Source organism: Peromyscus leucopus, chromosome 19 (genome assembly GCF_004664715.2).
Source record: "Peromyscus leucopus breed LL Stock chromosome 19, UCI_PerLeu_2.1, whole genome shotgun sequence".
NCBI lineage: Eukaryota > Metazoa > Chordata > Mammalia > Rodentia > Cricetidae > Peromyscus > Peromyscus leucopus.
Window position 1 is genome coordinate 78,178,228 of NC_051079.1, and position 26,902 is coordinate 78,205,129.

General features: G+C 42.2%; 1 protein-coding gene across 1 annotated transcript in view; it reads left to right on the forward strand.

The window, feature by feature from the left end:
• The window catches only part of Ahrr (aryl-hydrocarbon receptor repressor), a 98,501-nt gene that overhangs the window by 27,697 nt on the left and 43,902 nt on the right, over window positions 1-26,902 (forward strand). Inside the window, exon 4 of the mRNA XM_028873640.2 lies at window positions 9,449-9,546. Within this exon, the coding sequence (XP_028729473.1) occupies window positions 9,449-9,546 (98 nt within the window). The remainder of the gene's footprint in view (window positions 1-9,448; window positions 9,547-26,902) is intronic.

A 26,902-nucleotide genomic window follows, 5' to 3' on the forward strand; every position in this document is an offset into this window, starting at 1 on the left:
ATAGTACTTTATAATGTCTATTCATCACATTTTCCATATCCATTCATTCATCAGTGAACATCTAGGCTGATTACATATCTTATGAATGGTGCTAGAGTTAATACAGGTGTCTCTTTGATGAGTTCATTTTCTTTGGCTGTTTACTCAGAAGCGAGTTGTAGGATTATATCACACTTCTTATTTTAGTTTTTAAAATTACATTTTAAATTTATTTATTCTCACTTCCTTGTGGGGTGTGGGAGGCACTTTTTCTACCATGTATAACATGTAGGCCCTGAAGCAACTCAGGTTGTTAGGTTTGGTAGCACTCACTGTTATCCACTGAGCCATCTTGACACTTGCCATTTTTTTCCTATGATAATCTTGAAGTATTTCTCCTATGTTTTCTTTTTCTAGTTTCATAATTTGGGGACTTAACATCTGGTTTTAGATCAGGTCTGAGTTGATATTTGCAAATGATGAAGGATAGGAATCAAGTCTCGATCTTGTGAATATGGGTAATTCCTCATGAACTCAGATATGACCTTCAGTGATATCAGTCAGCAGTGTCTAGAAGTTTTTCCTGAATTAGACCCCAGGTATTATAGAAGGAGTTTTCTTTGGCAGTACACAAGAGATGATGAAGGATATAAACTCAGGACCCAAGAGGCAAGTGCCAATTCTGATCATGTCAGCTTCTGCTCCTGAAAGAGATGGTGCTCAGGGATGTAGACTATGGAGGCTGTGTTCCTATAATCCACAGAAGGGACATTCTCAAGGGGAATGAGGAGGTGTCATAGCCTAAGGGAAGTACCATAACTCCTCCATCTTGAGGGAAGTCCCTGGCTGTGCTTGAGTACCTGTCCTTTATGCAGGATACTTGTTGCCCCACAATGCATTTCACAGTTGACCTGGTTGGGCTGGTGAAGCTGCAGCTTTCTGTGCTAGTGTGGTTCCCTTGAGATGGTGATATGCAGGGGCTCTGTCTCTGAAGCAGGGAGATTCTGAAAGAGTCTCTGTTCTCAAGATGTCATGTCACTAAAGCAGTCCAGGTTCCAAGGCTGTGAAGACATGGCTAGTTCATGAAGCCAGGTTATAGCATATGTCTGGTCTGTCATCTATAGCAATTGTGAGCTTTCTGCAGCCAGGGCTGCTGGTGTCTAGGGTGCTTCAGTCAGCAGGGACTCTGTTCACCCTCTCCTTCCCAGGAAATGGGATCATGACCATGTGTTTCATTCTACTCTCACTGCCACCTACCAGTTTCCTGTCTCTGAAAGGCTGACACCTTCCAGCCACTAGCCTGGAAATGCGGATGTCTATTTGGGGTACTGGTTCTTTCTTAGGGTTAAGGTGAATACTTCAGCTCCTCTTTCTTGGGATTGCTTCATCCAGATCTTTTCTCAAAGGTCATCCCCTCAGATGGTTTGTCTGACCACACTTTTGACATCACTCCTCATCCCCAAGCCAAGTAGAATGTCTCTGGCTCCCTCCTCAGCATTTCTTCTTATGTTTGGCTTGCATGTGGTATCTCATTCTCTGCTGTATAAAGTCAGGGATAGGTAATGACAGATCTTGAAGGGGAAGCAACTGCAGGGAACAAGTGGGTATATCTTTACAAGGACATGTGTATCTGGCATTAAGTTACCAGGATGTTTTACTAAGTTCAATCTGTATATGTTGATCACAATTACAGCAAAAACTCATTATAAAAACCCCTATGATGATGTATAATTTCTTTGTGTAAAGGAGCTGAAGACTCAGATGTGAGTTTTCTGAAAAGATTTATTTATTTATGAGTATTTGTGGTGTGTGTGTGTGTGTGTGTGTGTGTGTGTGTGTTTTGCTGAGAATTGAACTCGTAGATAACCAAGTGCTCTACTGAGCTTTCATCCTCCATTACCAGCTCATGCTTACAAGTAGATTATATACTCTTCCTGACCTCTAGGGCACCCAGTCTGAGCTGTCAGGACAGTATCTGGTTATGGGCTGTGGGAGTTTGATGAATCTTATAGATTCACCCTATTCGTGCTGATATTCACACCTGAGCATCATGAAATTATTAGTTTAGTACATCATTGACTTTAAAGTATTTTAATTTAAAACACACTTTTGAATTTGTTTTACAAAACACTTCTTGAGCCCTCACTGATACTGGAGAACTTTCTCTTGTTATTGTTTGCTGAAACATTTCTTGATAAAACTCCATAAGAACACCCAGTTTTTGTTAAACCAGATACTTCATATCATGAAAAGAATATAGATCTGCATTGTGCCCAAATCATGCTCTTCCCTCCCACAAAGAGCTAGTTTGGATTTCATCTTTCACAACGACAGGTATTTGAAGGACACATGTGTGACCGGAGCTACGCAGAGACTGTGGGAAGAAGTAAATATCTTTAGCAAGGAGTTAGAAGAGATGGAGACATGGCTGCCTTTTCACTAGTCCTCGTGGCTCAGAGGAAATGCATTTTTAAAATTTAATTTATTTATTTTACATCCCAATGGCAGCCTCTCCTCCCTCCTCTCCCCCCACTCACTCTCCTCATCTTCCTCCCACCCCTTCTCAATCTGCCCCTCCTCCATATTCAGTCAGAAAGGGGCAGCCTCCCATGGGCATCAGCAAAGTGTGGTTTATCAAGCTTCCTTAAGGTCAAGCACCTCTTCCTGAATTCAGTCTGGACAAGGCAGTCGAGTATGAGGGATTGTAGATGTAACCGTCTTATTAAATCAGAAACACAGAGCCAATACAGAGATGAAAGCCAAGAGGTCAGAGCAATAGCTAAGAGCTAAAAACCTTACCCTTCACTGTCGCTGTGGTCCTACCTCTCCGAAAGAGAACTACTTCCTGTGTGTCTGTCTTTTTATAGTGTTTCTGTTCTGCCTTCTCATTGGTTGTAAATCCAACCACATGACCATCTTGTCACTGCCTATCTGTACAGACCTCCAGGTCTTCTATGGTTGGTATTGAGATTAAAGGCATGTGTCTCCATGCTGGCTGTATCCTTGAACACAGAGAGAGATAAAATATCACCATAAGGGATAGGTTCCCAAGAGCCAGTGAAAGCACCAGGGACAGCCCCTGCTCCCATTGCCAGAAGTCCCACAAACAGACCAAGCTACACAATTGTCTCATATATGCAGAGGGCCTACATTGGTCCCATGCAGGCTCTCTAGTTGTCAGTTCAGACTGAGTTCCCATGAGCCAGGCTAGCCATTTTTTGTGGGTTTTCCTGCAATGTCCCTGTCCTCCTATGATCCCTCTTCCCTCTCCTCAGCAGGACTACCTGAGCTCTGCCCAGTGTTTGGCTGTGGGTCTCTGAATCTCCCTCCATCAGTCACTAGATGAAAGGCTCTCCACTAACAACTAGGTAGTCACCAATCCAATCACAGGGTATGGCCAGTTCAGGCTATGCATCCACTGCTGCCAGGAGTTTTAGCTGGAAATGGGGGCTTTATGGAGTCCAGTAGATAGAAGCTAGTGACCTATAATGATGTATAATTTATTTATGAACTCAGATGATTGCCAGGCAAGCAGGCCAACTCCATGCTGTTGTCAGTTACAAGTTTTCTGACAACATATAGATTTATTATGAGTGCTTGTGGTGTGTGTGTGTATGTGTGTGTGTGTGTGTGTGTGTGTGTGTGTGTGTGTGTCTGAGAATTGAACTCATGGATAACCAAGCAGAAGCCTGATGCAAGGGAAACTCCTTGAGTCTACAATGATGGCCTCAATATTCTCAGAAACTCCATATTAATTTCCAAAGTGGCTGTACAAGATTGCACTCCCACCAGCAATGGAGGAGTGTCTCCCTCCACATCCTCTCCAACATAAGCTGTCATTTGTGTTTTGTAGCCATTCTGACAGGTTTAAGATGGAATCTCAGAGTCATTTTGATTTGCACTGAGGAAATGCATGTGTGTGTGTGTGTGTGTGTGTGTGTGTGTGTGTCTGTGTCTGTGTGTCTGTGTATCTGTGTGTGCATTTCTTTGTAAGCTGTTTGGAAGTGTGAAATATATAATGAATGTATTTTGAAAAATCTAGAAGTTATATATGAAAGGCAGCAACTTGCTGTGATATACTACTTGAACTATGCTCCAATTTTTAATATCACAATTGGGTGAGTCTTTATTCATATTCTGAGGTCTATTCTTATCTGAAGGACTGAGCAGTGAAAGGATATATTTGAATGATAAATGGTCATTGCAGAGATCCCAAAGGCTAGTATTTGGCAAAGTGTCAGGTAAGACATGGCCATCAGCTGGGGTGACAGGGGCATATTCCCATTCTTCTTGTCTAACCTCTTTAGATGGCTGGAGGAGGAAACAACAGAAAGGGTACTGGCCCAATGTGCAGCTTGGAGACTGGAGGTCAGACACAGTATAGAGCCTGGGCTCCTATCTGATGCTGAAATGTTGGCATTTACCACTAGCCATGCCTTGGATGTATATTTATCGTGGTTCACTAGAGAAACAGATCAACAAGGGCAGGGATTGTGAGGAATTGGTTCATATAGTCACGGGAACCCCAGGGAAAGAATGTTGTGATCCAGCCCAAGTCCAAACTGAGAGTCAGGAGCAGATGTAAATAAGAGGCTATGTTACAGCTCACCCAGAGGCAGAAGGAAAGGATAAATTTCTCCCTCATCAATTTCTGTGCTCTTCAGGCCTCAGCAGTTGGGTGACACCATCCACACTTGGAAAGCTGTACTTGCCTCACTAGACCTTGATTCAGATACTACCCTACCTGAAATACCCTCAGACGTTGGAAACTGTGTGACTGGGTAGCTCACACATAGCCAAAGCAATGTTGGTCATGGCCCCGGGCACTGTCCTTGTTAAAGTAGAGGCCAGTCCTTGGTTGTGGATCTGTTCACTTCAACATCTGAAGCCAGTCAGTAAGGAGGTTCAGACTTGTCCTTTCCAAGCACTCCTGGATTTTCTCCAAATTAATGAGATTCCATGCATGTGATAGGAATCCTGTGTCCTGATCCCTGGCAGGTGCATCACCATCAGGGAATCACCAGACTGCCTAATGCATAGATGGGCCCTTGCATTTAGCAAGACTGAATGTCCCAGATGCACAAAAGAGCTGTGAGTATTACAAGACTGTGGAACCAGCTCCTGCTGTCACCGGGGTAGCTCCTTCAGTTCTAAGACACTCTCAGGGAACCTGTCCACATCTAAGCAACTTTACTTAGAAAGCTTTCTCAAGACAGGATAGCCAGGAATCCAGGGGTTTCTCTCTTAGCCTTCTGGGAACTGCTGAGTGTCCTGCTAGCAGGCCTGGCAGCTGTGTACCTTGGGACAGCTGTGATGTACCTGTAGGTCTGTTGGTCCTTACACCTTCTTCATGGGAAGTAGTATGTGGGACAGGTTTTGGCTGGTAGAACCTTGAAGTGTAGCGTGACCTTAATACAAGGCCTGGACAATGTGTCATTCTGTCTGTCCACACTGTTTCTGCCCTGCTGCACACTTGGGCCTTCTGTTCACAATAGACTGTGGTGCTGTAGGCTGAATCTTGATGGAGGCCTGTTCTTCCCAGCTGTAGTGCTGGGACTATAAAGTAGATTGGCTTACTGAAATTCCAGCCAGGCCTCCTTTTTATCAAGGGGATGCATCAGAGATTTCAACTGTCCAAGAGGACAGTCCAGCTTGTTGCCAGGAGATTCTGGATGAGTCCTGAGTGTAGGTGTGACAGTTACCGAAGCCTCAATGGGGGTTGGAACTTCCAGATCAAAGCTGGAATGGCTACCCACTACATCTCCTCTTCTTTCTTTTCCCCCTTTGTTTCTCTTTCCTATCCTTCCTTCCTGCTCTGCCTGGGACCCACATTTCTATCTATTGACAATCTAAAATAAACTTTACTCAGCCTTGTAAACACTCAGGAAACTTTAGCCAAAATTCTGGAACATCTCTGCTCCAGCTGGCTATCAGCTTTGTCTCGGACCATAGCAAGTCCAACGTGTAATTACAGGAATGCCTGACCCATTGATCAGACACATCACTCAGGTGTAGAAACTGACATCACCGAGCTAAGAGAAAAGAGGGAGCCATTTTCAGGCATTACAGCACCACCCAGGAACAGCGATGGTTCAGTCGTACTGCTTCTCCAAAGAGAACACTTGGCTGACCTGACACACACGACTCCCAGCAGTCACTGGATTTGTGTGTGTCTAGCACCCACAGATGCTTGCCTGCTAAGTGTGGAGAAAGAGAGATATGTTATAGGAAGTTGGGTGTCTAGGATGGCCTGCACTCCCTGCATTGCTGTGTGTGGCAATTTCGACTGTCTCCATGGTGACTCTCCAAATTCTTGCTGTTCAAAACAAACTACTTCATTTCAGGAAATAAGAGAAGTGAAAGATTCGTTGGTTCCAGTTGATTGTGACCAATTGGGGACTCCTTGAAGTGTTCCTGCGAATCTCAATAGTGACTGTGTTTCCTGGGGTTGGGATCTATTGATCTGCCTGCACTTAACAGGTGTGGGGGAAGAACCAGGGATTTAGGTCGAGCTGGGCACAGAGCACAGGAATCCAGCTCATTTCTGAGCGAGCCGCCCCGGTAGGTCCCTCTTCTTGCCAGTGGCTCCAGCAGAGCTGGTCGAAACTTGTAGTGGTTGGTGCCTTGGAGTTTCCTGCTCACTGTCCTAGAAGCCTGCTGGGGAGGGGAAGGCCTATAGGCCCGGGGGTGGGGGGCTAGGGGGGGTGGGAAGCCATGAAGAACGCAGAGGGAAGTAGTGGGCAGACTCTCAGAGGACTGTGGATCACCATAACCTTCTGTTGGTTCTTAGACACCTACCCTATAGCTATGCTTTGTGGGGGCCCCAGTGACCTCCACTACTCTTAACTCATAGCAGAGACACACTGCTCCGGCTGATCAGCAACTGCAGGCGGGAGTTACTGGACCCAGCGCTGCGACAATCTAAACCCCTCCCATCACGGTCCCACCCCAGGCCCCGGCCACACCTCTATCCCTTTCCCTCGGGTCTGGGCCCCCAACCAATCTCCCCCACGCCTGCCGGGCGGGGCCCCATTCACTCGCACGCGATCGCAGCCATCGCGTGACTCCTGTGGCCGCAGGAGGAAGCCGGAGGCGCCAAGCACGCGATGGGGGTGGCGGAGTCCCGGGAGCTCAGCCTTTGCTGGACCTAGCCGCTCTTAGAGGCGGAGCTGGCTCCAGGGGTTGGGGGTGGGAGATCCTGTAGATTTGGCCAGTTTCTGGGTTGTTCTCAAGTGGTCCTGCAGCCCCACCCCTACCCTCTTCCCGGCACAACAAGAATACTGGCCCCTCAGCCACCCTGGCTTAAGTTCTCTGGAAGCCTTGTGCAATCTCAGCGGTGCTGGGAACGTTGCTCCTATTCAGGGAGGTCATTAGAAAGCTGTCCTCTGGGTATCCTCCCGGTAGATGCCTTGGTTTATATGGGACCTACATGGGTCGAAATTTCCTGTCCTGTTCTCCTCACCCCCCAGCACAAGGGACCAGCAGCTCATTTCAGTCTTGCAGTTTCCATGACACATAGTCCAGGGGTATGGGGGTGCCCTCCAAGGGCTTTAGCGCCTCCGCGTGGAAGCTAGTCTCTCAGTTCCCTGTCGCCAGAGGGGAAGCAGAGCAGATCACTAAAGTGGGCCCCTTCGAGGCCTCCTGAAACTCAATGTATCAGTGCCTTCTGATGCCCAAACTGGGAAGATTAGTGATGAAGGAGGATGGTAGGTAGGCTTCAAGGAATCCGGCTCCACCCCTTTCTTTCCCCTAGAGCAGTGTTTCTCAACCTGTGGTTCTGACTCTTTTGGCAAACCTCTATCTCCAAAAACATTTACATTATGACCATAACAGCAAAATTACAGTTATGAAGTAGCAATGAAAATAATTTTATGGTTGGGGATCACCACAACGTGAGGAACTGTATTAAAGGGTCGCAGCATTAGGAATGTTAAGAACCACTGCCCTAGAGGCATCAGGGGCTGAAGTCTCCCAGGAGGGATCTGAGTTCTGACAAAGAAAATGGTATTCTTTACTTAGCGTAGTGAACAGGAAACTCAGCCTCAGTACTTGGGGGAGACAAGGGTGAGAAATGTAGCTTCAAAGAAAGGAAGAGAAAGACACCTGGTCCCAAAGGTCATCGTCTCCTGGGCTCCCCTGGGGAGGGTGGCCTGTTACACAGGGTCCTTTATCCCTGCCAAAACCCTTGCATGTGGGCAGGACTGTCTGAGAATGCCATCGACTTCTGGGACAGTGGAGGCTGCCAGCCAGAACAGCAGTTTTGGGTGAAGCTAGAAAGGCTAACTCTGAGGACCAAGTGTAGGTCTGTTGGGGGATGAGGCAGGGTGTTAAACAGTATCTCTATTCCAGAGTAGTAGAGCTGCCTGGGAGTCCAGATTCTGCAAACCTCTGGAGATGCTGAGAGCTCCAGGAAAAGGGAAGTTGAGTTTCATGGGATCAGCTGTCAGTAGGCTGGTGGGAACCACTCAGGAAGGGAGGTATGAAGTCACAATGAGACTCAAATTCTAGATAAGGATTGCTAAATACCACCACTCCTGGGCATCAGGGATTGCTAAGGCCAAGCAAGTCATGAAACACATGAATGATAGAACTTTGATTTGAATATTACTTTTATTTCTGATTAATATGCCCAGCCCATCAAACCCATCCTGTTAAACATGAGGTGGGCTGCTAACAGGCAATGAAAGTACTTTTTAAGAATGCTGTAGCTCTCAACAATGGGACTTTCTGTCTGGACTTAGGTTTCCTGGATGGTGGGGGATGGAGTGAGCCCACTGAAGACTAGAATACAGCTTAGTAAGAGAATCATGAATTTTCTACCCCTAAGCCATCAAACTTGGATAGGGGTATCAAGGAGGTTGGCATCTTCATAGGCCCAGAACCATTTTTGGGAAAGGTGGGCATTCTCAGGAGACTTCATTTACCTCCAGGTGAGGGCATTTGGCCTGCTCCCTTCCAGGAGAGATGAAGAGTAAGGGATATGAGTGAACTCAGGGGGCCTTGGACTAGCTTGGAAGCAGATGACAGACAGGCTCCCTTTCAAAGGGTAACCAACAGTGCTGTTGGGATCCACTGGTATTTGGGTCTCAGGAGGTTTCTGTAGGGACCCTAGGATCCTTGGTTATGAAGGGGACCTGGCAGAAAGCCATACTTTGTTTAAAGGCTGAATAGATGGGAGAATCAAGAGCAGTTTCCAAGATGAGGGTGGGTGGTACATAAGTTTGGTCACACTTTTACATTAGGTCACGCTTTCATGCTGGCCTGGGGCCTCAACTTGCTCCTGCCAAGTCCTTTTAAGGACTCCATGGAGACCCTGCATGTCCTGAATAGGACAACAGCACAGCCCAGGTTGGATATCTAGCAGGAACCATAGGGTAAAAATCAGGGAAACACAAGAAAAATGTGACTTAAATGCCACTAGCAGACCTGGGCTCTGCAAAGGACTCATCTGTTCATTCTTCCTTGACAGCCTTGCAGGAGACATATGTATGGCCAGCTCCAGCCCTGCCACCTGAAGACCACTCACACAGAGGATTCCCTGTGCAGGAGGGACAGCTGCTGCTGGAGGTAAGTGCACATTTCACTGCAACCCCACACAGCCATGATGAGTGTGTGTGTGTGTGTGTGTGTGTGTGTGTGTGTGTGTGTGTGTGTGTTTCCTGAAGCTGAAAGGTTCTTGAAAAGGTTTCATGAAAGCTCATGGAAATGCCTTCCTGAGCTGTTTGCCAGACTGGTCCAAGACTGCTTAAGCTAGGATCTGTAGGCAGAGATCAACTTCAAGGATGGAGTTAAGGATTTCATCATCCTCATGCTAAATCTGAGAAACATTTGTCATCCCATATTCTCTGGTTTTACCCATTGATGAAAGAACCTAAATATTAGGCCATTTATTTTCCAAATTATAGACTAAAAATAGTCAGTGTTGAGTTTCTATGTGGTTCATCCAGAGCCCTACACAAATAGGGCCTGACAATTCTTGCATTTCACACTAGCATTCAGGCCTAATGGGAACTTCCATTAGGTGGAGCTTTTCCCATATGAGATGAACCCCAAGATTCTTTGGTGCTGGGATTCCTCTGAACTGTTCAAGCTTGGTCTCTGATATCTCAGAAGATGATCACTACAGAACAGTCTCTGAGGGTTGAGACCTGGCATGAAAAGATCAGGAATTGGTAGGAATATGAGGTAGGGCAGAGTTGTGTTCCTTTATCCCCCATCCTCACTGGGCCAGGCCCTGGGTGAGCCTCTGTTGGTAGTACAGATAGCAGGAGCTGGTAGTTCCCCATTTTCTCTTCTCAATCGCTGTGGGAAAGGGTTGGCTCTCTGTTCATCACCATTCAGATTTAAGGCACCATCTCTGTCTATGCCTGCTTTAAAAAGGGGAATGGAAATATTAAGAGGGGATAGCACCTTTCAGTGAGAAGCCACACCTTCTCACTTTTACTATTTTTTTTTTTTACATTAGAAAATTTCATACACATATACAGGTTCCATTCCAGAAAGCTGGCTTGGACTTACCTGCCTTCCCTACAGGTTTCTGCATACTGCTTAATAGCTCAGATTTCCTTTATTGAGTTTTCTTGCCTGTTATGCTCTCCTAACTTTGTGAACTATAGTTGAAGAACAGTGTTCTGGGTCTCCCTTGGCCATGAGCAACTTTGAGACATTACATGCTTTGCATTTCACACAGCATCCAGGAGGTTCTGGGAACACCAGGAGTGCCTAAGGGAGAGAGGGTTGTGTAGCTAGAGTTTTCCTGTCTTGCCCACAGTCAGGAAAAATCTTTGTCACCCACCAGTCCCACAGCCACTCAGACCCAACCAAGTAAACACAGAGACTTATATTGCTTACAAACTGTATGGCCGTGGCAGGCTTCTTGCTAACTGTTCTTATAGCTTAAATTAATCCATTTCCACAAATCTATACCCTGCCATGTGGCTCGTTGCTGTGGGATGTTCTGTATGTCCTGTGGGAGCTTGTTCTCGGGTTCCTCATGGCTTTACCCAGCAGGTCCGCATAGAGGATGATTAGGACCATGGGCCTGAGTGCAGGTGTCTGAGATGGTCTGCACTTGGTTGTGCTGGGGGATGGTCTGTATGGCAACTGTGTTGCTCTGACTGGTCAATAAATAAAACCTGATTGGCCCGTGGCTAGGCAGGAAGTATAGGCGGGACTAACAGAGAGGAGAAAAGAAAGAACAGGAAGGCAGAAAGAGTCACTGCCAGCTGCCACCCTGACAAGCAGCATGAAAAGATCTCAGTAAGCCACAAGCCGCGTGACAGGGTATAGATTTGTGGAAATGGATTAATTTAAGCTATAAGAACAGTTAGCAAGAAGCCTGCCATGGCCATACAGTTTGTAAACAATATAAGCCTCTGTATTTACTTGGTTGGGTCTGAGTGGCTGTGGGACTGGCGGGTGACAAAGATTTGTCCTTATTGTGGGCAAGGCAGGAAAACTCTAGCTACAGCTTGTGGCTTACCAGCATTTTCACATGCTGCTTGTCCTGGCGGGCAGCTGGCAGTGACTCCTTCTGCCTTCCTGTTCTTTTATTTCTCCTCTCTGTTAGTTCCGCCTATACTTCCTGCCTATCCATGGGCCAATCAAGTTTTATTTATTGACCAGTCAGAGCAACACAGTTGCCATACAGACCATCCCCCAGCACAGCCAAGTGCAGACCATCTCAGACACCTGCACTCAGGCCCATGGTCCTAATCATCCTCTATGCGGACCTGCTGGGTAAAGCCATGAGGAACCTGAGAACGGGCTCCCACAGGACATACAGAACATCCCACAGCAGGGTTAGGGTGAGAAAGCATCTCTAAGTTCTATTACCTCTGATGAAAAGTCTGTGTTTTGATTAATTTATAAACCCCATCCTTTAAAAATACAGAGGAGTTGCATGCTCAAAGGAGCACACACATAGAAGCAGTTACGCTTGCTCGGAATAGCTGTGATCTGGTTTCAGCTCTTTGTGGCTCAGTGTGGATGAACCCCAATGACACTGCCATCTCTCTTTGGGGAGCATTGTCCTTTAGTGGAAGAAATACATGCAACTTTATCACTTACCATTATGTGCTAGAAAGCACATTCTTACATACTATTACTTTCTCTCTAGTATTGCTCTTTCTCTCACTGCTAGTAAAAACAGAGCTTTAAAAGTGTGTCCTGGTTTGAATTGGCATCTCCCCTTAAATCTTTTCAAAATTAATATTCATTAAAAAATTTAAGACTCATAAAAATCCTCCTAAAACTTTTGTACTAAATTATAAAACACAGAGTATGCACACAGCACCCAGGATACTCGAGTAGTCTGAACCAAGTCCTAACCAGGTACATGTTCTTCTACACCTCCTGTCCTACCTCCCTCCTTATATCCTCACTTCCATTCATACCCCTCTTTTAGGTTCCACACCTCCACCCACTCCCTACAGCATACCCTGACACCTCACCACCTTCCTCTACTCCTCCTCCCACACCTTCATACATCCACATTTCCAACCATGCTTTGTCTGGAACCAAGTAGGTTATGTTTAGGGATCTTTCTTTCATTTTCAGGGCAGGGAGTTAACTACAAGGCTAAAGATGCTTTCAGAAGGTTCCCACTGCTCCATGTCCTTGGGGTTGCCTTGGCTTTATCTCCCTCACCCAAAGTCATTTTGGTGGGTGAGTGCTGGAATCTTATTTGAACTAGTATTTCCTCATGACTAAGGAGGTTAAGCATCTCTTCTCTGTGCTCATGTATCATATTTACTAAACTGTTTGAATCCTTTGCACATATAAAAACAATTTTTGCCTTCTTACTATTGAGTCTATAGAGCTCATTGTACATTCTGAACATCGGTCATTTGTCACATGTGAAATTTGTGAAAGTTCTCTCCTAATCTATGGCTTGTTTTTCATTCTCTTGATGGGGTGATGTACAGAGTAGAAGTGTTTAATTTTTATGAAGTCATTTATCAATTTTTCTTTTTGTTGATCATGATTTTGGTGTCCTGTGTAGGAACTCTTTATCCCAAGGTCACAAGGACTTGGTTTTTTTATGTTTTCTCCAAAGTTTTAAATTATTTACATTTATTTATTTATTTATGGTGTGTGTGTGTGTGTGTGTGTGTGTGTATCTGTCTGTGCATATGTGCTAGGGTATGCTTGGGAGGTGAGAGAACAACTAGAGGGAGTCTATTCTCTTCTTCTACCATGTGAATCCTGGGTGTCAAACTCATGTTGCCAAGCTTGGTGGCAAGTGCCTATACCTACTAAGCCACCTTACCGATCCATTCTCCATTCTTCAAAGTTTTATAAGTTTCACATTTTATATTCTCTAAATTTTGTCTGGCATATCAACACTACCACACTTCCTAACTCCAGCAGAAGTAAGTAAAATTGTTCTGGACACCAGATGATCTGAATCTTCCAATTGTGTTTTCTTTCAAATTTGTATTGCCAGGGCTGGAAAGATGACTCAGCAGTTAAGAGCACTGACTGTTCTTCCAGAGTTCAATTCCCAGCACCTAACCTACATGGTGGCTCATAACCATCTATAGTCTGTAGTCTTATGGGATCCAGTGCCCTCTTCTGGTGTGCAGATGTACATCCAGACAAAACACCCATATACATAAAATGCATAAAAACTTTTAGAAAATTGTCTTGCCTATTTTAGTTTCTTTATCTTTTTTTTGTTTTTTTGTTTTTTTGTTTTTTTGAGACAGGGTTTCTCTGTGTAGCTTTGGAGCCTGTCCTGGAACTCAGTCTGTAGACCAGGCTGGCCTTGAACTCACAGAGACTCGCCTGCCTCTGCCTCCTGAGTGTTGGGATTAAAGGCGTGCACCACCACCACCACCACCACCACCACCACCACCACCACCACCACCACCCGGCTTTCTTTATCTTTTAACATACATTTTAGAATGATCATATTGACATCTATAAAAATTCCAACTGGGAGCTTGAAAGATGGCTCAGGGATTAAGAGCATTTGCTGCTATTGCAGAGGATGTGGCTTCAGTTCCCAGGACCCACATGGCAGCTTGAAACCATTGGTAGCTGAAGTTCCAGGGGGTCAGTGCCATGTTCTGGGCTTCTATGGGTACTTCCTGCACTCAATACACACATATTCAGGCAAACATTGTACACATAAAATATAAATAAATCTTCAAAAAATTTTCTGCTAGGATGGTGATTGCAATTTTTAAAACTGAAGTCAGTTTGAGTGAGCCCCTGAGCAGGATGTATGTCTGTTTATTTAGGTCTTTAATCACTTTCAAGAGAGTTTTATCATTTTCATCTCAGAGATCCTGTCTGTGTTAGATTCATATTTAGGTATTCATTGTTTTCTGTTTTTTTCTGTATATGGACCTTTTTTAACTATACTTTTTTGTTTTTGTTGGTAAAAAATAGAAATACAGTCTGGTTTCTAGGTTTAATTTGTGTCATATGACTAATACATTAATTAAGTAGTTCTGGGAGCTTTTTCATAGATTTTGTGGAATTCTGTTTTATGTTGATTGTATTGTATGAGGACAGAGATAATCTACACTACACAGATTTATTTTTAATTTTTAATTATGTATATGTGTGTGAGCAGGGTATGTGCACGTAAGTACAGGTGCCCATGGGGGCCAACAAGGGTGTTGGATCTCCTAGAGCTAGAATTATAGACAATTGTGAGCTGTCCTGAATGGGTGCTGCGAACTGAAGTCCCATCCTCCACAAGAGCAATAAGCATTCTTATTTCCCCCAGCCCCAAATCTATATTTACTTTTTCAAGCTACCTACTTTTTTTCTGCCATGGTGCATTTTTTAGGCTCCCAGCACTGTGTGGAATGAGACTGGAAAATGTAGCTGAAGTTTTCTGTGTCCCATCCAGTCCTCAGCCACTCAGACCCAAAAAACACACAGAGGCTTATATTAATTAAAACTGCTTGGCCATTAGCTCAGGCTAACTACTGACTATCTCTTACATTTAAACTCATCCCATTTCTCTTAATCTATATGTTGTCACGTGTTCCATGGCTTTACCTCTGTGTCATTACATGCTGCTCCTTGGACTGCAGGCTGGCATCTCCTGACTCAGCCTTCCTCTTCCCAGAATTCTCCTTGTCTGCTTATCCCGCCTATACTTCCTGCCTGGCTACTGGCCAGTCAGTTTTTTATTTATCAACCAATCAGAGCAACATAGATTCACAGCATACAGAGCATCCCACAGCAGGTAAAAGGGACATCTTTGCCTTGTTCCTTATATTAGGGGAAACTTCAGTCATCCCAAATCAAGCATGAGACCAGCTTAGTTTTTCTGTTTGAAACTTTGAGTTTTGTATATGGTTAACATTAAATTAAGAAATTCTCTCCCATGCATTTTTTGGTGAGTTCTTATGAATAAATGTTAAAATTAAAGTGATTTTTCTGTATCTATTAAGCTGATCATGTTTTTCTTGTCTTTAGTCTGTTGATACTATGAATTATATTGGTTTTTCAACTGCTGAAACAACTTTGCATTACCAGCATAAATCACACCTATATATTGCTGTCCAGTTTACAAAGGGTTAGCATTAAACCTTTAAAATATTTCAAATATTTTTTGAAATTAAAATATATCATTTACCTTTTAAAAAATTATATTTTTCCTCTCCAATCTTTCCTATGTATCTGTCCCCTGACTCTCTCTCAAATTTATGGCCTCTGTTTCTTTGCTATTCTGTAGATAGATAGATAGATAGATAGATAGATAGATAGATAGATAGATAGATAGACAGACAGACACTCCTAAATAGATAAATGCAACCTGCCTAGTACATATTTTACTTGTATGAGTATGATTTTAGGGCTGGCCACATGATATCAATTTGAGGGATCTTGCTTAGGGAAGACTATTTCTCCCACTCTCAGACTATAGTTGCCTATAGTTCTTTGTCTAGGGTTGAAGCCCCCTTCCATGTTAGCATGTCAGTTGGTGTTGTCCTTGTTCAGATCTTGTTTAGATAGCCATGTTGATGAGACTTCATGGGTGCAGCTTCTGTGACATTCTAAGTGATGCAACCTCACAGCAAACTTCCTGTTCCTTGGCTTTTACAGTCTTTCTGCCCCCTCTTCTATTCACTGAATGTTAGGTGCAAGAGTTGTGTTGCAGATGCATCACTTGGAGCCAGTCAGCACGTGATCACTTTTCTCTGCATTTTGATTGGTTGTGGAATTCTGGAATCATCTCCATCTGTTTCTTTTCTTCTTTATTTATTCTTCCCTCATATATTCATACTGACTGCAGTTTCTCCTCCATCCTCTCCTCCCAGTATGCCCCCTTACCTCCTCTCTCACCCAGCTCCCCTCCTCCTCCTTTCCCTTCAGAAAAGAACAGGACTCCCAGGGATATGAACCAAACATGGCATATCAAGTTGTAATAGACTATGCACAAACCTTCATATTAAGGCTGAACAAGGTAACACATCAGGAGGAAAAGATCCAAAAGCAGGCAAAAGAGTCAGAGACACCCCCACTCCCACTGCCAGTAGTCCCACAAAAACATCAAGCTACACAACCACAACATATATGCAGAGGACCTAGGTCAGAACCATATAGCCTCTCTGACTGTTGTTCCAGTCTCTGTGAGCCCCTAGGAGGCCTGGTTAGTTGATTCTGTGGGCTGTTTTCTTGTTGTGTCCTTGTCTCCTCTGGCTCCTACAATCCTTCCTCGCCCTCTTCTGCAGGATTCCCCAAGCTCCTCCTAATGTTTGGCTGTGGATTTCTGCATCTGCCCCCTTCAGTTGCTGGATGAAACTTCTCTGATGACAACTGAACCAGGTTCCAGTCTATGAGTATAGCAGAGTAGCATTAGGAATCATTTCATTGACTTTTTTTTTTTTTTTTGCCAGTTGTGTTTGATTCTATCCTAGGTCTCTGGGCTGTCCATACTCTGGTTCCTGACCCTCCAGACAGCATCAGGCATGGGCTCCTTCTCGTGGCATGGGTCTCAAGTTGGACTAGTCATTGGTTGGCCACTCCCACAAGTACTGCACCACCTTTACCCCAGCACATCTTGCAGGCAGGATAAATTGTAGGTTGAAGATTTTGTGGCTGAGTTGGTATCCCAGTCCCTCCACTGGAAAGCCTTGCCTGGTTACAGAAGATGGCTGGTTCAGGCTGTAAGGAGAGGTTTCTTGATGAGGGAGGGGTAAGAGCTATACTTATCTCTGGGTGTAAGGATAAATATTTAGAATGTAGTTAAGAATTATGTTGGTTTAGTAAAGCGGCAGGTGTATGTTTGTGGTGGTATTGTGTTCCCCAAAATATTGTGCACCCTAAAAAATTTATCTGGGGTCAGAGAAGAGAACAGCCACTAGATATAGAGGCCAGAAAATAGTGGCACACACACCTTTAATCATAGCATTCCAGAGGCAGAGATCTGCCTGGATCTCTGTGAGTTCAAGGCCACACTGGAAATAGCTAGACATAGTGACTCATGTCTTTAATCCTAGGAAGTGAGCCTTTAATCCCAGGAAGTGATGGCAGCAAGCAGAAAGGTATATAAAACGTGAGGACCAGGAACTAGCCTGGTTAAGCTTTTAGGCTTTTGAGCAGCAGTTTAGCTGAGACCCATTTGGATGAGGACACAGAGGAATCCAGTCTTAGGGAAAAGAATAAGCTGAGGAATTGGGGAGATGGGGTGGCTGTGGCTTGTTCTGCTTCTCTGATCTTCCAGCATTCACCCCAATACCTGGCGCTGGGTTTGTTTTTATTGATAAGACCTTCTAACAATTCATCCTACATATGTTCTCCTCTAAGACCCAGGACTTCACTAATTCCAGGTAGTTGCCAGTACCAGGCAAGATTTTCCTCTTGTTGAACAGGTCTTAAATCCAATTAGGGAACTGTTGGTTACCACTAGGGTATCCATGCCACTAGTACACTCTGAGGGATATTGTGCCTTGCTGATCATTGATTTAGTTCATAGACAACACCATTAGGTAAGACTATTGATTGGTTTCTTTCCTTCGAAACTTGTATGGCACCTTCTGGAACCATGAATGCTAGTCTGCATGGAGGAAGTTTTCAGGTCAGGACCAGACTGAGCCTCTAGGCCCTATGTCCAAAGTACATGGTATTTTCAGGAATAGAGACTTAACTTTAACCTCTGGGAAGTGACTAAGGATAATACTAATAGTGTATAATGTTTTGGGAGTATCTTGAACAACCCTGAAAAACAATTCAAAAGAGGACTTCACATGCCTCGTGTGCTGGATAGTTTTATGTCAACCTGACACAAGCTAAAGTCATCTGAGAGGCGGGAACCTTAATTAAGAAAATGCCTCCATAAGGTCGGGTTGTAGGCAGGCTTGTAAGGCATTTTCTTAATTAGTGACTGATGGGAAAGGGCCCAGTTCATGTCTGGTGCCACCCCTGTGTTGGTGGTCCTGGGTTCTATAAGAAAGCAGGCTGAGCAAACCATGATAAGCCAGTAAGAACTCCTCCATGGCATCTGCATCAGCTCTTGGCTGCAGGTTCCTGACCTGCTTGAGTTCCTGCCTTCGCTCCTTTTGATAAGGAACTATTATCCTTTCCGCCCCAAGTTGCATTTGTCATAGTGTTTCATCACAATAATAATAACCCTAACTAAGAGACCTGGTGTTAGGGTTTTTGTTAGTCTATGGCTCCTAGGGGAGCATTGAAAGCCTAGATGGGAAAATTTCATTTAAAATATGTTTATATTTATACACAGCCTTATATATAATACACAATTTTAGGTAGATAATAATATAATTCCTTATTACTTTTTCAGACACTCTTACTGTTATTTTAGCTACTTCATCCTTCTGTATTTACCTCCCTTTTGCTTCCCTAATTTTAAGTCCCCTCCCTGTTTTTCTCATTTTCCCTTTCAAATCACTTGTACCCTGCTATTCCCCTCTCTATTGCTCCACACCACTCTGGTCCTTTTTTAATTTCATGGGTTTTGAAGTTACTCAAGGTTATGTATTCATATCTGAAGATTTGGAGCTAGGAGCCAAAGATGAGAGAGAACATTTAACGTTTGTCCCTCTGAGTCTAGATTACCTTACTCATTATGTTCTTTTCTAGTTAGATCCATTTACCTGCAAATTTCATGAGTTCACTTTTCTTTAAAGCTGAATAGTATTATATAATGTATATGTGCCACATTTTCATTATCCATTCTTCAGTTGAAGGACATTTAGGTTGTTTCTATTTCCTAGTTATTGTGAATAGAACAGCAAGGAACATGGCTGAGCAAGTATCTGTGGAGTAGGATGTCTAGTTCTTTGGGCATATGCCAAAGAATGATACATCTGGGTCGAATGGCAGATACATTTTTAGGTTTTTAAGAGTTCTCCACACTGATTTCCAAAGTGGCTGTACTAGATTGCAATCCCACCTAACAGTGAATGGGGACTTTCTTTTTCCTACATCCTCTCCAGCACTTACTGCCCATTGTTTTTGTGGATGTTTGCCATTCTGACTGGAGGAAGATGAAGTATCAAATTTTGTTTTGATTTGCATTTTCTTAATTTCTATGGACAATGTGCCTTTTTTTAAGCCATTTCTTAGCCATGTTTTTTTCTTTTGAGAACTCCCTGTTCATATTCCAGCTCATTTTTAATGGGTTATATATATATATTTTTACTTTTTGCTTTATTTTAGTTCTTTATATATTCTAGATATTAATCCTTTATCAGATGTATAGCTAGAAAATATTCTCTCTTATTCTGTGAATTTCCTGTTCACTCAATTGAATTCGGAAAGTTCTTTCTTATACCAGTATCCTGTAGGGTATTGTCTATGTTTTCTTCTAGCAGTTTTGGGATTTCAGGTTTCACACTGAGGCATTCGATTCATTTGAAGTTGTACAAGGTAAAGGATATAGATGGGTCTATTTTTATTTTTTTATTATGAATGCAAATTGGCTTTTGTCAAAGGCTTTTCTGCATCTATTGAGATGATCATGTGATTTTTGTCTTTAAGAACACTTACCTGATTTATTGTATTTATTGACTTGCATATGTTGGGCCATCTCTGCATGTCCAAGATAAATCCAACTTGGTCATGGTGGATAGTCTTTTTGATGTGTTCAGTTTGTAAGTATTTTATTGAAAAATTTTAAATCTGTGTTCATCAAGGATATTGGTCCATAGTTTCCCCCCCTTTTTTTTTTTGTTGTGTCTTTACCTGATTTTGATATTACAGTGATATTGGCTTCCTAGAAATTTGGGAGTGTTCCTTCTGTTTCTGTCTTTTGATTAGTTTAGGAAGTGTTGGTTGTAGTCTTCTTTAAAATTTGCAGAATTCTGTGAATCCATTCGGCTCTGGACTCCTTTTAGTTGGAAGTTTTTTTTTTTTTTATTGCTATTTCAATTAACTTGTTTACTATGGGTCTGTTTAGATGCTGATCTCAGTTTAATTTTGGAGGTTTGGCTGAATCTAGAAGGTCATCCATTTCTTTTACATTTTCCAACTTAGTAGAGCACAGGTTTTTAAAGTATTCCCTTATAGTATTATAAATTTCTTTGGGATACTTTATAATGTTTCCCTATTCATTTCTGATCCTGTTAATTTGGGTCTGCTCTTTCTTTGTTTTGGTTAGTTTGTCCAAGGGTCTATCAATCCCGTTTATCTTCTCAAAAAACTCAGCTCTTAGAGTTGTTGATTCTCTGTATTGTTTTCTTTGTTTCTGTTTTAATTTAATTTAATTTATTTTTTTAATTTAATTTTTTAAATTAATTTAAGCTCTGATATTTATTATTTCTTGCCATCTAGTGAATTTGGATTTGGTTTGCTCTTTTTTTTTTTTTAACAAATTTTTGGTTGCATCATTACATCATTTATGCCTTTTCTAATTTTTAATCACTTTTAATGTAGGCATTAGAGCTATGAATTTCCCATGAAGGACTGCTTTCAGTGTTTCCCAAAGGTTTTGTTATGTTTCATTTTCATTTAGTTTCAGGACATTTTAAATTTTTTTATTTCTTCTTTGACCCATTTATCATTCAGTAATGAGTTGTTTGATTTCCAACAGTTTGTATATTTACTGGAGGTTTGTTTGTGTCTATTTTAAGTTTTGTTGCATTGTGGTCAGATAGTATACATGGAGTTATTTCAGTCTTTCTGAATTAGTAAAGATTCGTTTTGTGTCCCAGGATGTGGTCTATTTTACAGAAGTTTTCATATACTGCTGAGTAAGAAATGTGTATTCTTTGGTGTTTAGGTGAAATATTCTGTAGATACTTGTTAAGTCCAATTAATGTATGATGTAATTTAATTCTGATTTTTCTCTGCCTATTTTTTGTCCAGATGACTTTGTCTATTGGAGAAAATCTGGTATTGAAATAACCTACTGGGTTATTATTACTGGGTCAATATTAATCTTTGTCTATAATCCAAGAGGATAATTTTATGAAATTTGGTGCACCAGAGTTTAGTCCATATATGTTTAGGATAGTAATGTTTTCTTGGTTAATTGTTCCTATGTTTAGAACAAAGTGTCCTTTATCTCTTCTGATTAATTTTAGTTTGAAATCTATTTGGTCAGATATTAGAATAGTGGTGGCTGCTGGCTTTCTGTTTCCATTTAATTAGAACACTTTTGTCCACTATTTCACTCTAAAACAGTGCCTGTCTTTCAAGATAAGATGTATTTCTTGCAAACAACAGACAAATGGATTTAGCCAGTCTGTGTCTTTTCATTGGAAAATTGAGGCCATTAATATTTAAACTTATTATTGAAAGGTGTGCTAATTGCAGTAATAGTGTTGATTTTTGGTTTTAAGTCTTTTTATATCATGAAAAGTTTTTTTCTCCTTCACTTATGTCAGATAGTTTTGCTAGGTACATTAGGGTAGGTTGGCAGTCATAACACTCTAGGCCTTGGAATGCATTGCTTCAGACCCTTCTGGCTTTCAACATTTCCCTTGAGAAGTAAGCTGTTATAGTGGTGGGTTTTCCTTTTATATGTGACTTGTCTTTTTTATTGCAACTTTCAGTGCTTCTTCTGTGTTTTGTACGCTTTGTGTTTTAACTATGATATGCAGTGGGGAGCTTCTTTTCTGGTCTTGTCTATTTGGTGTTCTGTGTGCTTTTTTTTTTAAAATCTCTATGTGTATGTCTTAATTTGTGGAAGTTTTCTGCTATGGACCTAGGACTGTTCTGCCTCATCTATTTCTATAATTCAGTGGCTTGATCTTTTCATGCTGTCCCGTATTCCCTGCATGTTCATTTCCTGTATTTAAAAATATTCATATTCTTTGATTATTTTGTGTAGATCCTCTATTTTATCAAGTCCTGATTTCTAACTTTTTCTTGATTAATTCTACTTGTAAGGCTTTCCTTCAGGTTTTCTACTTATGCTTTTTGGTTTTGGCTTTTCAATTCCTTCTTCATCCCAGTTTGAGTTCTACCCAGTGTTTCTATCTCCTTGTTGAATTCCATTTTCAAATCCTGGATTGTTTTAGTTGTTATCATCAGCCTATGTTTGTGTTTTCCTGAACATCAATCAGTCATTTATTACGTTTCAGTTCATTGAGCCATTTCTTTGTGTCTTCCTTAAACTTCTTGAATTCTTTATTAAAGATTATTATTGTCCTTTTAAACTATGCTCTGGGGTTTATCCAGGTAATTCTCATTGGGTTTAGGGGTGAAGATACTGGCTTGATCTTTCATATGGTTTGTATTTTTATGATGAGATCTGGGCATGTGGACTTCTTTTGTTAGCTCTGAGTCTGATATGGGCAGAGCAGGTTGTAGCAGAACACAGGATTTGTGGGATAGGTTGGACCTCGAGTTTGGATATGGATGGATTAGGTGGAATAAAATCATGTAAACACATGGTACTTGGCTAGCATGCAGGATGTACATCTTGGTCTAAGCCTAGAGTCTGGGGATTTATTCAGGGTTGGGGAAGGTTCATGGAGAGAAGGATCAGTTGGATTCTCTCTGGTTGGGAAAATATGTTGGACTATGGCACTTGAGGGGCTTAGATGTTGAGGAGAAGTGAGGCTTGTTCTGACCAGTGCCTGGAGGTTAGGGACTGCACAAGCAGGTGTGGCTAGACTAGGGTGAGACACTGAATGTGGAACCTGAGCTGATCTGGGAGTTTCATGAAAATTGATGAAGGGAAGGATCAGACTCTTCCAGTACACCCTGGTGAAGTAGGTGCAGAATCTGGCTGGGTGGAGAGATTAGAGTATTTTGTTCAAGGGGCCTGGAGATTTTGAATTGGGAACTAATTGAACCAAGGTTGGACAGGATCTTTGGGGGTCCACTGTCATCCATTACAATCAAGTACCAAGTGATGTTGGGATTCCACAGCTAAAGAAAGAAAGGAAGAGAGAGGGGGATAGAAAGTCTTAATACAACATAAAAAGATTTTATCACTTAACATTAATTGTTCCATAAAGTGGCTATTTTAACTGTATAGAAGTTTATTGATATGTATAGACTTTGGATGGGTTAATTTCAGTGTTTTTAAATTTGCACTCTTTATAATAAAGTTCATAACTCTTTTATTAAAAAAGAACAATGCAAGCTGGATATGGTGATTCATGATTTTAATCTCAGCATTTAGGAGGCTGAGGCTGGAGAACACAGAGTTCAAGGCCCAGTCTCAGTTACATTGTGAGTTTGAGGCTGTGTTACATGAAACCCTGTCTCAACAAAACAGAGCAGTGTGGGGTACACTAGCATGGACAGGAGGCACTACTGTATTTAGCTCTCTATAATTCATAACTATATATCTCTATAATTCATTCTTTATGAAACACCCTACTTCCTCATCTTGGTGCACTATTGTGGACAGACACATATCTAATGCCCTGCTCCTGATGTACTTAGTCATGTGGGCTGGTTCTGACTGCTAAGTCTAACAAACAGAAGCAGGACCCACTCTTGCCTGCTATGTTGGATCAGGATTCTCAAGTCAGACAAGCTCTGGGTCAGTGCTGCAGCCACTGCTTTCTCATTAGCCATACCTGCCTCTCCAGTAGCTGATGGGAGTACCTTAGGTTAGGTGAAGTCATAGATCTTGCAAGGAATAAATTTATACAGCATACTTTGGGAAGATAACTTCCCACTACTAGGACTATTTCAATATTTTTTTTAAATCTGTTCTACCCTGTCTTTCATTCCTTCTTTTCACCCATTTGATGAACTTTAAAGCTTTCCAGAGATTCACAGCATAGCAAATGACTTTTAATCTCCCCACCCCACCCCCATGTGCACACACCTCTGGCTTAACAAAAATCTTGTCATATTTGCTTTTGAGTAACCTGGACAACCCCTATTATGCTTCTCCCTGATCTTTTTTTACTTTCCAATAGTTCCTGAATGCTTTACATTTAGGACAGATTTCTTCATTTTGATCCTTAGTAATGATGTTTCTGGGCTTAGATCCTAGAGATTGTCTGTTTTTATTTCACTGATCTTGAACCAGTACATTTATTTGTTTCACTGAATTTGGGTATTTTTAACCATTCTTTTTCTTGAAAAAAATTGTATGAGATTATTTCTATGACTTCTATTTCTGAGATTCAGTTGAAACAGCTATATAGGAACTAACCTTTTTTATATTGTCCCATGGGTCCCTGAGGATCTGCACATTTGTTTTTCCTGATGTTTTCTCTCTCAGATTAGATGATTTATGTTGAATTGTCTTTAAATTTATTAATCATTTTTTCTGTCACCTACATATGCTGTTAAGCTCATTCAGTGAAATATTTATGTTCTATATTTCTCAGTTCCAAAATCTCAAGTTCCATTTTATAAGATATATTTCTCTGTTGACTTTAAATTTCGCTCCCCAGGATCCATCCCTGGTTCACGGGTGGGATTTTTGGAGCCCAGTGCCTAGGGTGTGACACCTTGGTGCTGCCAGGAGGGGCTTGGACCTGCCTCAGCCGAGTGTGCCAGGCTCTGCTGACTCCCCATGGGAGACCTTGATTTGAAAAATGTGGGATGGGGATGGGTTGAGGGGGGAAGGCTGGGGGGTGGAAGAGGGAGGAGGGGGATCTGTGGTTGGTATGTAAAGTGAATAGAAAAAATTCTTAATTAAAAAAAAGAAAATGGAGCCGGGCGGTGGTGGCGCACGCCTTTAATCCCAGCACTCGGAGCAGAGCCAGCGGATCTCTGTGAGTTCAGGCAGCCTGGCTACCAAGTGAGTTCAGAAAGCGCAAAGCTATACAGAGAAACCCTGTCTCGAAAAAAAAAAAAAAAAAAAAAAAAAGAAAATGGTAAACCAAGACAATTTCTCTTTTAGCCTAAAATCTAAATATATGTACTAACAATGTTAACAGAGTGTTCTAAAAGCTATCCATTTGAGACACTCTTGAGAAGTCTATGTTGTACTTGCAAACAGTCTATTAATAATAGACAAATATTTTATATAATAAAGCCCTAGCACAATGAAAAAAATTCTCCCCAGTGTTAATCTTTATCATGTGTAGTATAGTGATAGTTTCTGTTTCAGAATCTTATCTGACAATCATACCATTTGCATAATTAGAGAATTATTATTTTATTGTCCTTAAATACTAAATTCTAGTTCTTAATATATTCAGTAATATACTGAGTAGGCGGAAAGTGTTTTGATGCAACCAAATCAGGCTATATCCTAGATTTGTTTTGTATGTGCTATGAGACTCTAGGTCCATGAGACCCTCAAGGGAATGCTGAGTATTTTTTATTTAGTTTGCATTAGCAACAATCAGCACATCCAGGTCCTCTGTGAGCACCGGATCCAGCCTTGATCAGCTGTTTGGATTTGTGTTACATGGATCTACCTCCCACAGTACTACATGGGTCCTAACATGGTTCCTGCCACATCCATCTCTCAGTCATCCCTCTCCTTCTTCCATATGCCTCACACGTAGCTTGGGAGTGACCTGAGTTAGTACAGTTCATACACAGAAGATGAAGGTTGCCGTCACCTACAGCCTTCTCTTCAAGATCCTTCTACCTGCTGCCTTCTTGTTTTCCTGGTCCTGACTAGAAAGATGATGTTTCTTTTAGACTTTTTTCCTTCATCATTGTCGCATGGTTTAGTGCAAGGGTCTTACAATTTAGGCAAGGTACCAAGGAATATGGGGGAAACCATGATATTACCCTCTTCCCCAGGGAAGAAAGGCATTTCCAGACATTCTGGAGTTCTAGGTTACTTTCTCTATGATTTTGTTCAGAAATTCACCAGAGGATTTCTATGCTAAATCCAGGACACAGAAGAGGCAGGTATGGGACCTATATCATAATGTCTCACCAGAGGCAGAGACATTGGGGCTGCCAGTAGGCAACTGACTCAGGAGATAGAGGCACCAAGAAAGGTTGGAATAGACAGGATGCTTGTCTAAGGATGCAACCACAAAGTTGATTCAACTCAAAAGGTAAGGAGAGGTCTCTTCCTGTTCTCTCTTGTTGTAACCAAACCTCATAGACCAAGTGGTTTATGAATGATACTTATATAGCTCATGGTTCTGTAGGCTGGGGGGTCGTAGGTCAAAAAATCACATCTGGCAAGAGTCTTCTTGCTAGTGGGAACCATGCAGATATTTGAGGAGGTTCAAAGTATTATTATGTCGTGGGAGATTGATCCACCACTGAGATAAAAGGCTTTGGGGTCCATCATCACCTCCTATTAGCCTCACCTGGTCCCACTTCAACAGCACAAAGTGGGATTAGGTTTAACTTGATATGGGGGGCACACCCAAAATTGGCACAATTAGTGAAAGGATAAGTGAAAAGAAAATGAAGTAGACAGGGACATTTGTTAACTCTATGCAGAGAGGTTGCCCAGAGCACTGAAGGGTTCTGAGTCTGCTGGGCCTGGCTCTTCTGAGAAGTCTGTGCTGTTCTACAAGCATATACTGAGGACATTGAGAGGCTCAGAAGGAAGCGTGTTGTGGCAGGTGGCAGGCAAGCCTGGGATCTCAGTGATGCA